Source organism: Nematolebias whitei, chromosome 10, assembly GCF_014905685.2.
Source record: "Nematolebias whitei isolate Nwh7 chromosome 10, NemWhi1, whole genome shotgun sequence".
NCBI lineage: Eukaryota > Metazoa > Chordata > Actinopteri > Cyprinodontiformes > Rivulidae > Nematolebias > Nematolebias whitei.
The window spans coordinates 5,430,520-5,444,612 of record NC_056507.1 but is presented as its reverse complement, the minus strand read 5'-3'; the positions used below and the strand labels follow the sequence as shown (position 1 = coordinate 5,444,612).

Below are 14,093 nucleotides of genomic sequence, written 5' to 3'. Positions count from 1 at the left end.
CGATTTTGGACGATTAAAACAGATTTCAAAGAGAAAGGGAGGGGTCAGTGAAGAGCACCGGAGTTGAGTCTTTTCTCATCCAGTAGAAAAATGAAAACGAGGTAGATAATTTTCATTTATCATGTGATTAATTTATTTCTTGTTTATCGTGACAAGCCTAGCTGAAGCTTGCAAGTTTTGTGCTAATATTGTTTTAACAGTTTTTGCATTACTCAATTTATAACTGTCTAAATAAAGGTTGAATGAATGAATAACAGATGTTATAAAAGTCTATGAAACACTGTTGGCATGAACCACTAAGATTTTTTTTAAAACTCTAGCCAGTTTTAAATGGTAGCAATAGCACCACTTTGTTCTTGGCTAACATTTGGGCATCAGTCCTGTCTGGCTTAAACTCTTATTTCACCAAGCTGAGGATGCTCATGGGAGTTATCTACAACAGGTAAGATATTAATTGTTCAACACCTCCAGAGAACCCCACTTAAAAAAAAATATGAACATTCTCTTCAAATAACTTTTCAGCTCAGTCTTTTCCAAACAGATAAAATTACATGTAAATACTGGAGCAGTCATCCATCGGTCTGAACGAACAGTGTTCTGCAGACATTTGAATACAGTGTAGAGGTGTAAGGTAAGTTTTGCAGTCTTGCTGTGGTGCTCCCAGTCGAACTTCGCTCCGGAGGGCAAAGTACGCCCCTTACATCAGAGGTTAAGTCAGAACAAACTGAAATGTGCAGAAGTGTACACGCAGCTGAAGCTGAACGTGCCAGTCAGACTTGGTGTTTGGCCCTGAACATGTGCGTTACCCACTAAGAGTTCATTTCCTCGTTACTCCTCGTCTGGCTGACCTGCCCTTCTTCTCCCACTGGCAAATGGCGTTAGCGTACTCCACGATGGCCTTGTCCATCCAAGTGAGGGGCTGCGGGAAAAGCACGTCTCCTTCAAAGAAGCCCATGTGTCCTCCGTGCTGGGTCAGGACAAACATTACGTTGGACATCTTATCTAAGAAAGTACAACAGACAAAAAGGTGATTTCAATGAACAAATAACTTTTGGACCATCCCAACAAACGTCATTTTAAATTTACAGGTGTCACATCATGCTTTTCCTTTTTAATAAATTAAAATATGACCCGAAAAGGGAAGAAGCAGGTAAAGATGATGGATGGATGATTGAAATTTTAAAAAGTGAAAGTCATCTATAGATTCAATTCACACAATGATTACATGCAGTTATTACACCATTTATATTGTTATATTACAGATCTTATTGTTCCATATTTTCCCAACAGAGCACTTCACTCTCAGACTGCAGGTTTACTTGTGGTTCCTAGTTTCCAAATGTAGAATGTGAGGAAGATCTTTCAGTTATCAGGCTCCTCTCTTGTGGAACCAGTTTCTGTCCATGAGGCTGACACATTGTCCAGTTTTAAGACTTTTCTTTTTGATAAATCCTATAGTTAGGGTTTGCTTGGGTTTCCTGAGATATCCCTTAGTTATGCTATATGCTTAGACTGCTGGAGGACAAACTAAATTTCCTCACTCTGCTGATGTCTTTACTTGCTCTACTCTTCCTGTTTGTATTTGTAATTATTTTTATCTTAATGAGTTTTCTGTCTTTCCTCCTATAGAAGGTTCACCTGGACCTGTCCTTCTGAGTTTGTCTCTCCTTCCTGTCCTCTCAAACCCAACCAGTCGAAGCAGATGGCCGCTCGTCCTGAGCCTGGTTCTGCTGGAGGTTTCTTCCTGTTAAAATGGAGTTTTTCCTTCCCACTGTCTCCTTTGAGCTCGCTCAGGATGGGCGACTGTGACGAAGTGAAGATTCAGCACAATCTGCTGCTTCCTATAGATAAACTTTTACTAACTGGATTTTAAAATGCACGTGAATGTTTTTGCTCGGTGACCTGTGAGAACTGTTTCCCCCACTAAGCAGAACACTCCTATAGTGGACCAACCAGTCCACAGCATCATCATACAGTCACAAAACTTGTGCTCTGCATTTGACCCATCACACGAGATGCACCCAAGCGAAGCAGCGGGCAGCTATTTAAATGCACAGGGAGCCGTTGAGGAGCAGATGTCCTGCTCAGGACATCGCAACATATAGATAGGCATGGTGGGGAATAGAACCTGCACCTTTCTGGTCCCAAGTCAGCTGCCTTACCACTGTGCCCCAGCAAAAACCTGGACACTTTTTGAATGAACGGTTTGGTGATGATTTGAACAAAGAGGCAGAACCTATAGCACCACGGTGGCCACAGAGCAGCAGAAACAAGGTAAGCATACAGTACCTGCTGGACAGGGACGCTTCATGTTTTGGGTTTTGCACGACTGCCTTGCTCACAGTCCCCAGACGATGTACTGTTTGACCTTCACTGCCTCACTTTGTTTTCTTGATACGCATGTCTAACCACCTCATTAAAGTTGCCACGATCTTACTCTTGTGACAATAAATAATTCAGTTTACCTTATTTCAGCACGGAAGTACTGCTTCAAGTGCTCGGTGAGGTCAGCGGTCAAGGCAGTCTGTTTTTGCACCATCATCATCTTCACCTCTGTTATTCTACACCATTTTCACTCCCATCGCCTGCCAAACACACCTTTCCTCAGCTCTGCTCTCACAGTTTGCAGAATAAGTATTATTGTTCCAGACGTACAAAATCAACTCCCTAAAATCCAGAGAAGTTAAATCTGTGTGGTGCTCCATTTTTGTTTACGTGTTAACACATTTTCAGTAACATCAGTAAGCACAGGCCACGAATTTCAACGTAACTTTCACTAAGTGGTCATTTCAATAAACTAATGACTCGATACAAGACGGCAAATGGAAGCCATGAGTACCCCCCCCCCCCACACACACATGGTGTTATATTTATATATAATCCAGTAGCTGAGGATCACATGGCCCTAAAAAATTCAACAAGACCGTCTGAGCTGAGCGGCGTTGAGCAGAGAGCTGCACCAAGACTTCATCAACACTTAAGACTGTTGAGTCCAGAGGAAGACCTCAGTCTGTTGTGAGTAATGGACTGTAAATATTAATTTTAATTTTCACAAATGAAGCTACTGTTTTACAATAAGAATGAAACACATCTGAAAGTATCCAATCAGAGCTCTGTGGTATCATACGAGTATTATTCTAATCAAGTGATACGAGGATATTCAAGTATTTACACACATTAACTGTTGTGACCATCTTAAACTGTATTGACCCCATTATTATAAATATTACCCCAAATATTATATTTGGTCTTTTATTTATAAAAGTAAAGTTTGTGAACCTCTAGGATTATCAGTTCATTTGAAGGTGAAATTGGAGTCAGGTGTTTTCAATCAATGGGATGACGATCAGGTGTGAGTGGACTCCCAGTTTGATTTAAAGAACAGGATCTATCAGCGTCTGCTCTTCACAACATGTTTGTGGAAGTGGATCATGGCAGGAACAAAGGAGGTTTCTGATGAGCTCAGAAAAAGAGTTGATGTTCATCAGGCTAGAAAAGGTTACAAAACATCTGTAAAGAGTTTGGACTCCACCAATCCACAGTCAGACAGATGCTGCACAAATAGAGGGAATTCAAGACCATTGTTACCAGGAGTGGTGGACCAACAAAGATCACTCCAAGAGCAAGAAGGTGTGGAATAGTGGGCGAGGTCACAAAGGACCCCGGGGTAACTTCTAACAAATGAAGGTCTCTCTCTGAACAACAATGGTGTGCATGGCAGGGTTGAAGGAGGAAGACACTGCTCTCCAACAAGAACATTGCTCTCGTCTGCAGTTTGCTAAAGATCACGTGGACAAACCAGAAGAATGTTGGAAGAATGTTTTGTGGACAGATGAGACCAAAATAGAACTTCTTGTTTTAAATGAAAAGTGTTATGTTTGGAGAAAGGACAACACTGCATCCGAGCTTCAGATCACATTCAGGCACTGATGGGACACACATCAGAGGCAATGGGGGGGTTCAGTGTCTTGCTCAGGGACACTTCAACATGTGACTGCTGGTAGGAGTTGAACCCCCAGCTCTCCCACTGGAGGACGACTGCTCCAACCACTCAGCCACAGCCGCCTCAAAACTTTCCAACAAACTTTCTAGCAGCGCTGTGTATTTTTATAACACAAGACAGATGTTGATGAACAGTAGATTATTTCATTCAAGCTGCAAATCTAAAAAAAAGCCACAAACCAGTGCTTTGCATCATTATTGTCTTCTCTTAACATATTTATCGTTTTATTTAAAAATTATTATTACTTTGGAGATGAAGCTCTTTTTTATTGTTTCTTTGTTCACCGTTCGCTACAACTCAAACAAGGCTAATATTTAGAAAATGTACTCTTTATTAACAAATTAAATGCAATGCCAGTTTCTTTCAAACTACTTTTGGTAGGTGTTGCATAGGTTTTGGTTATTTTCAGCCTTTTGTGTTCAAACATGACGAGCACCTTGTACTGGAGTGTTTCCATCACATACAGATCTTCTTGCCTTGACTTGAAAGATGTAAAATTCTGTCTTACAACCGACAGTTTAAATACTCCAAATAACCTGAAACACACTTTACAAAGCATGTTTATTTTCAGATTTCAGGATTTAGATTGGAAAATAAATCCAGTAAAATATTTGAACTCTACTCCACATATAACCAGACCTGTAAAGTCCTAAAATCAAACTTCTTACTCGATTAAGCGTATAACGAAGCACAAACCTGCAAGTCTGCGTGGAATATCCAGAAGAGCCTGATGAACAAGTGGATCATCTAAAGAGTTTACCAGGAGGAGAGGGACAGACACCTGCAGAGAAAACTCGTGTTCAGTTTGTTTGTGGACTTCTTTAGAAGGCTCTGCTTGTACACATCTAAGTTTAGTAATACAGTAGTCCTTCGCTACTTCGTGGGTTGTTTTTCATGGACTCGTTCTATTGCAATTGTTTAAGTACCGTACATGTACATAACATTTAATTTTTTTTTAAGTGCCGCCATTTTGTAGTTTTCTTTCATTAAGCCTTCACTGTTTTGCCAGTCTAAAGAACTACGTTACCCAGAAGCCATCGGTTCACTTCCCAGAAGTCAACACTGCTCTTTCAACCACTGCTTTCTGCAAATGGAGGGAAAGTTTTGCAGCAAAGTCAGAAGTTCTGTAAGTTCTGTTGCTCACAGAACTGGCAGGAAAGTCACAAATAATCCTGAATCTGAACTCATCCTTCAAGTTGTATCATCACTGCCGAAGAGCTGATCCAGAATCAGTGTGACCCGGATCCTGGAGCTGCAGGCGACAGATGGCTGTGGGCTGTGGGGTTCAGTCAGGTTCTGGTCGCGTGGTGCTGGTCCGGACCGGGCCAGAGGTGGTGGACTAAATCCTGGGCAGCAGCACGCGCACATCAAGCTGGAAGGAGCGGTGGGCTTCCGTCATACTGTACCGGGACTTTTTTTCATCTATCGGGTCGGACCAGAACCGAGCCGCTCCTGTTCTGCAGAGCCTGGTAAGTAAAATTTTGTAGCTCCTGTACAGATAAGTACTGTACGTTGTTAAAATTAGTAGGTTTAAGAGTTCAGAGGACTGACTGTGGGCTTCATCGCTGCAAGATAAGTCTGCAAAAATGAACCGAGTCAGAATAAAATAGAGTTGGACCGGAACCAGAACAGTTGTTGTTCTGCAGAGCTAGTAATTTAGTAACATACAGTATGTTGTTAAAATCAAGTAGGTTTAAGCGTTTAGAACATTTCAAGAGTGCGGGAAGGGTTTCTAAAGCCTTAATATAAAGTTTAGAAGTTAAACCACTGAATCCGGTGTGTTGGAGCAGGAAACAACTAAAACATGCAGGATGGTGTTCCTCAAGGACCAGGGTTGGGAACCGCTGAGCTTGATGACAAAAAGGAACCCTAACTACAGTATGCTGAACTTGTCTCAGAGCCAGCTCCTCTGGCCCATGAGTCAAATGGTAGCAGTAAACAAACATTTCCATGATAAGTGTTTACAATAAAGCCAGCACATGCCTTTAACAATAAATGAGTCGGAAATATTTGACTCACGTTGTGAATGTAGTGCACGCAGCTCTCTTTCTCATAGAACTCCCTCAAGGTGCTATAGCCGTGAAATTTCCTGCAATGAAAATCATGTGGCATCAGTTAGAGAGTTTTTGGAGCAGACTGTTTCAACTCAAACTTAAAATTCATCAGTACTTCACCTCATTATGCTGTCGTCGATCTGCTCCAGAGACGTGGCTGCACACAGTTTGTTAAAGTCTGCGTCATCAATGCTGCTGGACGCCAAGCCCAACAAACTGCTTCTGTTAAACAGTGCAGACACCTGTTAGGGCTGAAAAGCTCAGTATGCCTTTGTTTCTACTTTTTATGATAAATGAGACAACATTTGAAATGACAGCACTTAATTATTCCAGAATAAGCTGATTGGAAATAGTTTTTTTTGTCCCTTGTAGGTGCAGAAATTCAACAAATTTATTTGATATAATATCAAAAGTAGAGAAACATATAAACACATCCGGAAAGAAGCGAGATCAAAGTCTGATGCTTTAGGACCTAAAGGAAGCACTGCAGTTTTATGTTTTTAAGAATTTAAGCTGCCATAAAAATAGATTAATTATACATCTATAAATGTGAATATTAAATTTACATGTTGGTTCTACCTATGTGATAGAATGAGCCTCTTCATTTTGGCTGCCAGTGCAAAGTTGTAAAGCCGTCGACACTGGTCCCACTGAAGGAATGTTTCCTGGGCACTAAAAACACAGAAACACACGATGCAAACTTCAAACTATAAAACAGTAAAACAGGAGCCAAATAAATGAAACATATTCATCTTGTCGTAGTTTGAAAAACGTTTTAAGATAGCCAATACCGGTGATGGTTACAGTATTTAGGAAGTAAAAAGCAACGTTCCCGACCACAAGTTGACTAACCTGAGCGCGCAGTATCCCTGGCAGACGCTAACACAGCACAGCACTCGGTCCTGGTTGGATCTCTTTTCTCCGAGGAACTTACAGACAATGTTTCCTCCCAGACTGAAGCCCACCACCACCAGCAGAGTCTGGGGGAAAGCTCGTTTGATGTAGTCCACCATGGCCCCAAACTCCCAAGTGCAACCTGACGACAAGAAACATGCTTTTCAAAACACAAACTGGACGGGATGATTAACTTATTCTTTTAGATTTTCCCTCTTCAGGGGTCTCCACAGTGAGTCCTCCTCCATCTCACTCTGTCCTCATTCCAACTACCTCCATGTCCTCTCTAACTGCATCCATATGTCTCCTCTTTGTCCTGCAGCTGCATCTCTAACATCCTTCTACCAATATACCCACTGTCCCTCCTCTGGACATGTCCAAACCACTGTCCCTCCTCTGGACATGTCCAAACCATCTCAGTCTGGCCTCTCTAACTTTCTCTCCCAGTTGTTCAGCCTGTGCTGTACTGATGATCTCATTCACGTCTTATCCATCCAGTGTTTCCCCCACAGCGCCCTGCCCTGTCAACAGAACTGAGTGCCCGGCCGACAGTTCCACCACTTCCAGACGGGGAGCAGAGATTTTAGCAACAGACTAAGCAGTTTAGACCAATTAGTATTGCATTAGTACCATAACAATCTGCTACCCACATACTAACATAGCACTACCCAAACCCCCACTCCCTGTGACAACCCCCAGCATCAGAGCGCCCCACTACAGCCCGGTCAAGGTAAGTAGTCTAGGTGAAACAGTGACATCCTTGTCTCTCCTAAGGAGAACCTCAACATCTTCATTTCTGCCACTTCCAGTTCTGTCTCCTGTCTTTTTGTCCACGTCTCTGTCTCCAGACCATACAACACAGCTGGTCTCACCACTGTCTTGTAAACTTTTCCTTCGACCTTTGCTGCTACACTTTTGTCATAAATCACTTCTTTTCACCATTGTATGGAAACATACAGTGATGACATTATTATTATTATTAAGTGTTTCTCCATCCTGCCTGGACTCTCTCCATCACACTTGCTGTTTTCCTGGACAGTTGACCTTACATACTTGAAGTCCTGCACCTTTGTGACCTCTGCTCCTCGTAGCCTCACTGTTCCACCGGCCTCCCTTCCATTCACACACATGTACTCTGTCTTACTACGATTAGACTTTCTATGTACACTAATTATCTAAAGTCAAAATGTCTCTTTTGTCTACTCTGTTGGTCTTGAGTAATCTGTTAAATATAACCAGTTTTAGCCAAATTGAAAAGGAAAGGTTGTATTTTTTGTTTACCATAGGTGAACATGCGCGGCGAGGTGAGCTCCACGTTAGGCAAAGCTCCCAGGTGATTAAGGACGGCACAGCGGTAACCATGCCGCTGGGAGTAATCCACAAAGGTCCGAATGTAGTTCTGCTCGCTATGGTTACCAATCCCAGGGCAGATTACCATGGTAATGTCATCTGACACAGAAGGAAAAGAAAGTCAAACACAAACTAAAGTCATGAGTGCTGGTAAAAAAGTGAATATTTTGTGTGACGGTTGCTGTAATGCATGGTTTCCCTCCAGAGAGTTGTTCTTGCTTGTGCATTCTTCAGAGTTAATATGAGCCAAACAAGCACATGAAAACTCCGGAGAAATGACATGAAAATACAAACAATGCAGGAAAATCTTTTTATGAGCTTTTATATTAGGATGTAAAATGGCACAATTAAGCCCAGAAACCGACAATCACGACCTCTAACCTGCTGTGCTGTGCTCTCCGAGAGCTTCAAAGAGGTCAAAGCTTGCTGTGGCTCCGTCCTGCATTGGGAGGAATTTGCGAAGCCCGCAGGGTGTTGGAGTGTTGACACGCCCCATCTTGCCATACAGAATAGTCTGGAGATGACCACTCTTCCCCCACAGCAGAGGAGGAACGTATCTAAAAAAAGGCACAACAGCTCACCTGTGACCAGTGTTTTAGCAAAGAGTCCTAGCCAAAATTATTTGCAGACAGAAAGACAGATTGCTCAAATCACTGGACGTTTCCATCTCCTTATCGACAACTCTGCCAGATAACATGCATTTTTTTGCGGAGACGTTTCGTCCTTCATCCAAGGGACTTCATCAGTCCAACGAGCCACAAACAAACGGAGTCCCACAAACATCACACTCCATAGTGGAAAAAAAAAACAGTTTGCTGGTGATAGTTTCTGAGGCCCACCCTCTCCCCCGTCAACTCCTCTGAGGCAGCCATGCCAAAGTGGTTCAAAACATCAAAGTTCATGCTCAATAATCCAGGTACAGATTCAACAATGTTCAGTCAGGTCATCTGGATGGTTTCTTTTTTTGCTGAGACGTTTCGTCCTTCATCCAAAGGACTTCATCAGTTGGATTATGTTGGATTATGTTCATTATGTTGGATATGCTTTGTTGTTTTTGAGAGGACTGGAATGCAGACAGACCAGTGTGGCAACTGGACTCTTCTACTACCAAACCATGCTGTTGGAATGAACGCAGTTTGTGGTTTAACATTGTCTTCCTGAAACACCTGCCCTGGAAAAGTTTTTAGTTATTTATTTATTTAATAGGAGCATGTGTTGTTCAGGGCAGCACGGTGGCGCAACTGGTAGAGCTGCTGCCTCTCAGCGAGCAGGTCCTTGGCTCAAACCCCGGTCCAGGGGCCTTTCTGGGTGGAGTTTGCATGTTCTCTCCGTGCATGCGTGGGTTTTCTCCAGGTACTCCGGTTTCCTCCCACAGACCAAAAACATGCATGTTAGGCTGATTGGTAACTCTAAATTGTCCCTAGGTGTGAGTGAGAGAGTGAATGGTTGTTTGTCTCGTTTGTCTCCATGTGTCCCTGTGATGGACTTGCGACCCGTCCAGGGTGTACCCCGCCCCTCGCACAGTGATTGCTGGACATGGGCACCAGCGACCCCCGTGACCCAAAATGGAATAAACGGGTAAAGATGATGGATGGATGGATGTGTTGTTCACAAACCTGTGTATACTTCTTTGCATTGATGCTGCATTTCCAGATGTGTAAGCTGTCCATGCACCTCATACCTCCTACCAGCTGCAGGTTGTTGAACGGTTTGATGATAAAAGACTCGCAGCCAGTTCCTCTCTTCTTCTAACAGAAGACATGACGTCCTCCTCTGTTTTAGAACTTCAGACTCTGATTCGTCTGACTACAGAACAGTTTCCCACTTTGTCTCAACTCATTTTAGGGAGAAAACGGAGGCGTTTCCGAATGGCACACAGCTTCTTCTTTACACGATAGAGCTTTAACCAGGATACGAGGATTTCAAGCCATTTGTGTTTGCAGACACTTAGTGGAGGCGTTCCTGAGCACACAGAGATCAGGAGCATCCAGAACTGACTTTCAGCTGTAGATTCTTAAAAACACTTGCTGATGTTATGAACTGCAGATGATGGGATATTCAGTTTAACCAATTTTTCACTCAGGAACTTTATTTTTAATTGCTCCACTATTTTAGATGTTTTTTGTTTTTTACAGTTACCTCTTGAGAAATTCTGAATTTAAAAAAATGCTCTTTTTATCCCATTCTGTTACTGACCTGTTGCCAATTAACCTAAATAGTTGCAAAATGCTTCTCCAGATGTTTCTTATTAGCACCACTTACTCTTGCAACCTTTTGTTGCCCTAGTCATGTTTTTATTAGATGTGTTGCTGCCACCAGTTTAAAAATTACTTTCCCCCCCATAAAATTGTCTAATTTAACATTTGATGTTTATTCCACTGTGAATAAAATATGGATTTGTGAAATTTGTAAATTGTTGCGTTCTGTTTATATTTTATACAACATCTCAACCTTTTTGGAATTGGGGTTGGAGTATTTAAACAGTAATCCAAGCACCTTTAAGTGCATCTATAAAAAATGGAATATTGTGGAAAAAGTCCATTTTTTGTCAATCGTGTCAGAAAGTGCAACTCATATATTGCACAGTCATCGCACACAGAGTGAAATATTTCAAGCCTTTATGTCTTGTCATTTTGATGATTATGACACACAAAAAAATTAAATTCAGTGTTTCAGAAAATGAGAATATTGTGAAGATGTTCATTATTTTAAACTCCTGGTGTCACACCCTCACAGATGATTAACTTCTAAACATGAGCTACAAATGTCTCATTACTCATCAGAAGTGTCTTACCTGCTGAGGGCACAAAGAACAGGACCTCAGTGGTCCAATGTCCTCTTTTCAGATGAAAGTAAATGTTCATGTCATTTGGAAATCAAGGTCCCAGAGTCTGGAGGAAGAGTGGAGAGAATCCATGGGTTTTTTTTAAAGTCCAGTGTGAAGTTTCCAGTCATTGATGGCTCGGATGCATGAACGCTGCCTGTGTTGGTCCACTGTGGTTTCTGAAGTCCACAGTCAACGCAGGACATTTTAGAGCACTTCACGCTTCCTTCTGCTGATGAGCTTTATGGAGATGTTGATTTCATTCATCTCGGCTCCTGACCACACTGACAAAGGTCCCAAAAGCTGACTGTGGAATAGTCTAATTATCTGAGACACTGAGTTTTGGTTTTTCATCATTTGTAGGCAAGAATCATCAAAATTACAAAAAATAAAGGCTTGAAATATTTCACTCTATGTGTAACGAATCTATACAATTTGATATAACAAAGTTAAGTCAGGTCCTCTGGATGGATTCATCTTGCTGAACTGTTTCGCCTTTCATCCAAAAGACTTCTTCAGTAAATGGTAAATGGACTGTAATTATATAGCGCCTTTCTATCTTACTTCAAGACACTCAAAGCTCTTTACAACAATCTGTGCCTCATTTACCCATTCATACAGCTCTATACTAGATCTCTACAAAGCTAATTGAACAAATCATTCTAAAGAGAATAATCAGAGCTTTAGATCACATTCATGCACTGATGGGACACACATCGGAGGCTATGAGGGGTTCAGTGTCTTGCCCAGGGACACTTCAGCATGTGACTGCTGGTGGATTCGAACCCCCAACTCTCATATTGGAGGACGACTGCTCTAACCACTCAGCCCCAGCCTGAGGAGCGCCAACAAACTCAGCTTTATAAGCAGCACCTTCTCATAGTGGATCAACCAGTTTACTGGTGACAGCCAAAACTAGTTGTTCACATGACAAAGGAGGACCATCAGCCTAACAATTGGGGGTGCACCGATTGCAGTTTTCTGGCCGATCACCAGTTTCTAAAAAGTCTGACCTGCCGGTTCCGATTTTGGCCGATACCGATTTTGTTTTATAAGTGACACTGTCAGGTGTTATAAGGTGCAACCTTCAATTTTGTTGAAAAACAAACCCTTGAACCATATCCTAGAAACAATACAAAGTTGTTTAACTGGCCATGAGGTAGTGCTCTGAAATATGAAGTTCAGACAAATGTTAAAACTAAAAAAATCGATAAAATCGGTTTCTCGTGCAAGTATCGGCCGATTTCTCAAAATTAAGGAAATGAGGGCCGATAAATCGGTGCACCCCACTAACAATTGATTGTTAGTGTCCTGATGGCCAATTACTATTCACAGAGGACTGATAACAGAATTGTAAGAGGGGGATAGTTGAACATGGAGGCCTTACTTATGTTTTCTTACTTTTTATGTATATGAATGTTTCTGTACAGCGCCCCGAGAGGACTTCTGTTGTGACTTGGTGCTATTTAAATAAACTGAACTGAATTGCCCGTTTAATGATGAATCTCAGGTGGTTCCTCTAGTCTTTTGGAGAAAAGACAAAACGTTTCAAGAAGCAGAATCCATCCACAGGACCTGACTTAACTTTGTTAGATTTTTCTTCATGGAATATTGAATGGATCAGGACTATACAATTTGTTTCACTTCTGAAATGACTGACAAAAAAAAAAAAAAAAAAAAAGGAACTTTTTCACGAGATCTAAGCCGCACATCCACATGGGCATTCCCCTTAACAATGTCGCTTCCAGATTTTACTACAATACAAATCTAACTGGTTTGTATGACATTTGAAGTCAAAATTATTAGAAAAGCCCATATTTAAGCTCCATTTTAACAGTACAAACCGCTCCACGTCTTTCAAACGCAGACCAGTCACATATAACTCACTCTTTGGTCAGCATGGGGCAGGACTTGAGCAGGTAGCGACTGAGCGGCGAGTCCTGGAAGCTGATCCCCGGTGGAGCTGTGGAACTCTTTAGGTTTAACCAGCGGACGACGATGTAGAGGACCGCAGCCACCGCAGCCAACTTCATGCCGTCAAACATGGCTGGCAGCTCGGTGCCGAAGGCGTGCAAGTCAACGCTCTCGACGACACACATCGTTTGGTTTTTCAGAAGAGCTGCTGTGTGCACAGAAAGTGACAAAAGTGAGACGTTTAAAAAAAGCCGGACTTTTATTATTGTGCTTGTAGAAAATTTCCGTTCCCTTCCTTCCACCCCCACATCGTTCAGCACTTACATCACTGTGACGTCAACTTCCCTCAACTTTTCCACCTCACCTATCAACACACGACCGAACTTTCCAGAACTGAAGTCTTACAAGGGCAGGCGCCGAGGACCCCCAGGTTTAAAGGGCCCCAATGTAGGGTTTGTGTCCCGTCTTTTCTGTTTCCTCAAGTTTCATTCAGCCCTCAGCGTTCCTCCTCCTCGTGTTCAGCTCTTGTCTCACCTGTGCTCACTGTTAATCACAGGTGCCTGTCATTTCACCCTCGTTAGTGCCTGCATATATTCAGCTCCCTTGTGCCTCGTCAGTTGTCTCTGGACTGTCCTTGATGGCTGATGTGATCTGTCTCCCTCTGTGTTCTCCATGAAGTAAGTTAGCTGCCCTGTCAGCATTTTGATTTGTTTATTTAGAAAATAAACTCCGTTACTTATTTTACCTGGAGTCTCTGTTGCCTTCCTGCATGTGGGTTCATCAACACTATTAGCCAGATTATGATACCCAAAGTAGGGATGCGCAATATTGGATTTTTGGCCAACAACCGATATGCCAATATGTTAAAACTTACTTGGCCGATTAACCGATATCTATACCGATATTTCCCCCTCCAGACCTACTTACAGAGACTACATAGCTTTCTCTGCTGTGGAATTAAAATACTACATTATTCTTCATGGTCTTTGTCAGTTTGGCTGCTACCAAATGCAGATGCCTAAAAGGGGCTGAAAATGATGCAACACTTTAACTT

General features: G+C 42.2%; 1 protein-coding gene across 1 annotated transcript; it reads right to left on the bottom strand.

Annotated features, from left to right (window-relative positions):
* Positions 1-817: 817 nt before the first annotated feature.
* abhd2b (abhydrolase domain containing 2, acylglycerol lipase b) lies at positions 818-13,224 on the bottom strand. The gene is made up of 9 exons (XM_037682542.1): positions 13,013-13,224; positions 8,683-8,858; positions 8,233-8,400; positions 6,910-7,093; positions 6,637-6,729; positions 6,178-6,279; positions 6,023-6,092; positions 4,700-4,784; positions 818-1,002 (listed from the first exon to the last, which is right to left on the bottom strand). Exons 1-9 carry the CDS (start codon positions 13,222-13,224, stop codon positions 818-820), a joined length of 1,275 nt encoding a protein of 424 aa, XP_037538470.1.
* Positions 13,225-14,093: the final 869 nt, after the last annotated feature.